A 1,703-nucleotide genomic window follows, 5' to 3' on the forward strand; every position below is an offset into this window, starting at 1 on the left:
CCCATCGATGACCTCACCCTATCACTAGAGGGTCTACATCTTCCTCTTCACCCCATAGATGACCTCACCCTATCACTAGAGGGTCTACATCTACCTTTTTATGCAAAAGACAGTTAACATATCACTAGAGCCATCATGCGTATCTAGTTTTAAAGATTTTTGAGTACTAAATTAAATTTTAAAGAAACCTTTCCTTTAAAATAAAAGGTTTTGTTAGGGTGTGATTATAAGAAGTTGTAGATGAGATAGACAGAATTTTACATAAATCAAAATACATAAATTTATTCAGAGAGGAGTCACAACAATTAGATACTGACTAATATCTAACTCTAGACCATTGAAATCAGGCTACCCAGTCTTTCATCAGGTAAGGCCAAAAGATCCTAAGGACAAATAATCAACTCTATAAATGATCGTACCTATAACACGTCCAAAGGCAGTCTGAGGAACCTCTAAAACCTCCACCATCGGCTCACAGTCTGTGATCAGCTTCTCCAGAACACAGCGAGCTAACAGAACCTGCTCCTTGGAACCTTGCAGCTGAAAGCACACCACTGCCTTATGGCCAGGCTTCTCCAAATCTGACAAAACCCTCACACAAGCTCCAGATCTCTGGCTCACCTGAAACAAAAGCAGAAAAAGGGAATTGGTTTACTGGGTTATCAATGGTGTATGCCAAAATCATCCGTATGAAGACAATAAAAGACCTGAAATATTTCAGTTAGTGTGCAATACATCTAAAATATATGAATGTTCAAGTTTTATCATTACATTATGGAAAATAATGAACTTTTTTACAATATGCTAATATTTAGAGAAGGACCTGTATGTTGGTAATGGTTTGTGTCTGGGGAAGAAGTTTTGAATTTAAAAAAGCTTCCTGGATGGGAAGCGAAACGTCTTCAAACATGGAAACAAAGTCCAGTGGATTGTTTTAGAAATTTAGATTTGTGGCACAGAAACGACACCATTATTATCCTCTCAGTGCTGCAAATACCGGTTTTAAACGCCGTAGTACCTCAGTACCAAATAAGTATCAGTACATGAACAACCCTGCAGCTGACCGTGGATAAAATGGACCAGGCTGAAGAACATCAGGGACATCAGACCTATAAAGCCTCTAAATCAGATGCTTCCTACAGGATACTGAAGGCACTGAACCACAGCCTGGACTCCTCAGGGGAAAACTCCATGCTGGTTACTCACCACGTCCAAAAATGTAGCCTGGCTTTTAGAAATGTGTCTGTAGACCTCTAGAGGAAGAATCATTTCAGACTCCTCCTTTTCAGGCTCCTGCCCTGTTAGAGAAATCATCCACAGATTAGACCATTAACAATGGTTTGGGTTTTATTTGTCTTTTGATTAGTTTGTTGCAGAACAACACAGACTTACTGCTGCTGCTGATGTGGCGATAGACAACGTAGCCGATGGTGGCCCCAACAGACAGGCCTGCAGCCAGGGCCGCCATCCTAGCTGAGCCCAGGCTGCCTCTTTGGACCTCCATGATGAAGCACTCAGTCAGCAGGTGATGCACCTATGACATGACACAGGACACCATCAGCTCTGCTGTGAGCTGCAGTTGGCTCTGCTGGTTCTCCTCAGCGTACTGCCTGCAGGATCTGCAGTTCTGCAGAAATAAAACTGCTGAGCTCTCAGCATTTCACCATTAGATCCACCACTGGATCCAACACTTGATCCAACAC

The 1,703-nt window shown here is 42.2% G+C and overlaps 1 protein-coding gene across 1 annotated transcript in view; it reads right to left on the reverse strand.

The window, feature by feature from the left end:
- LOC107104034 (tudor and KH domain-containing protein-like) overlaps positions 1-1,703 on the reverse strand; it is a 15,920-nt gene that overhangs the window by 13,653 nt on the left and 564 nt on the right. The window contains exons 2-4 of the mRNA XM_015403937.1: positions 1,393-1,534; positions 1,207-1,298; positions 420-621 (exon numbers count right to left, since the gene is read on the reverse strand). Coding sequence (XP_015259423.1) covers positions 420-621; positions 1,207-1,298; positions 1,393-1,504 — 406 coding nt within the window. The 5' untranslated portion in view covers positions 1,505-1,534. The remainder of the gene's footprint in view (positions 1-419; positions 622-1,206; positions 1,299-1,392; positions 1,535-1,703) is intronic.

The sequence above is a fragment of the Cyprinodon variegatus genome, unplaced genomic scaffold (assembly GCF_000732505.1).
Source record: "Cyprinodon variegatus isolate N-32 unplaced genomic scaffold, C_variegatus-1.0 Scaffold1597, whole genome shotgun sequence".
NCBI classification, from domain to species: Eukaryota; Metazoa; Chordata; class Actinopteri; order Cyprinodontiformes; family Cyprinodontidae; genus Cyprinodon; species Cyprinodon variegatus.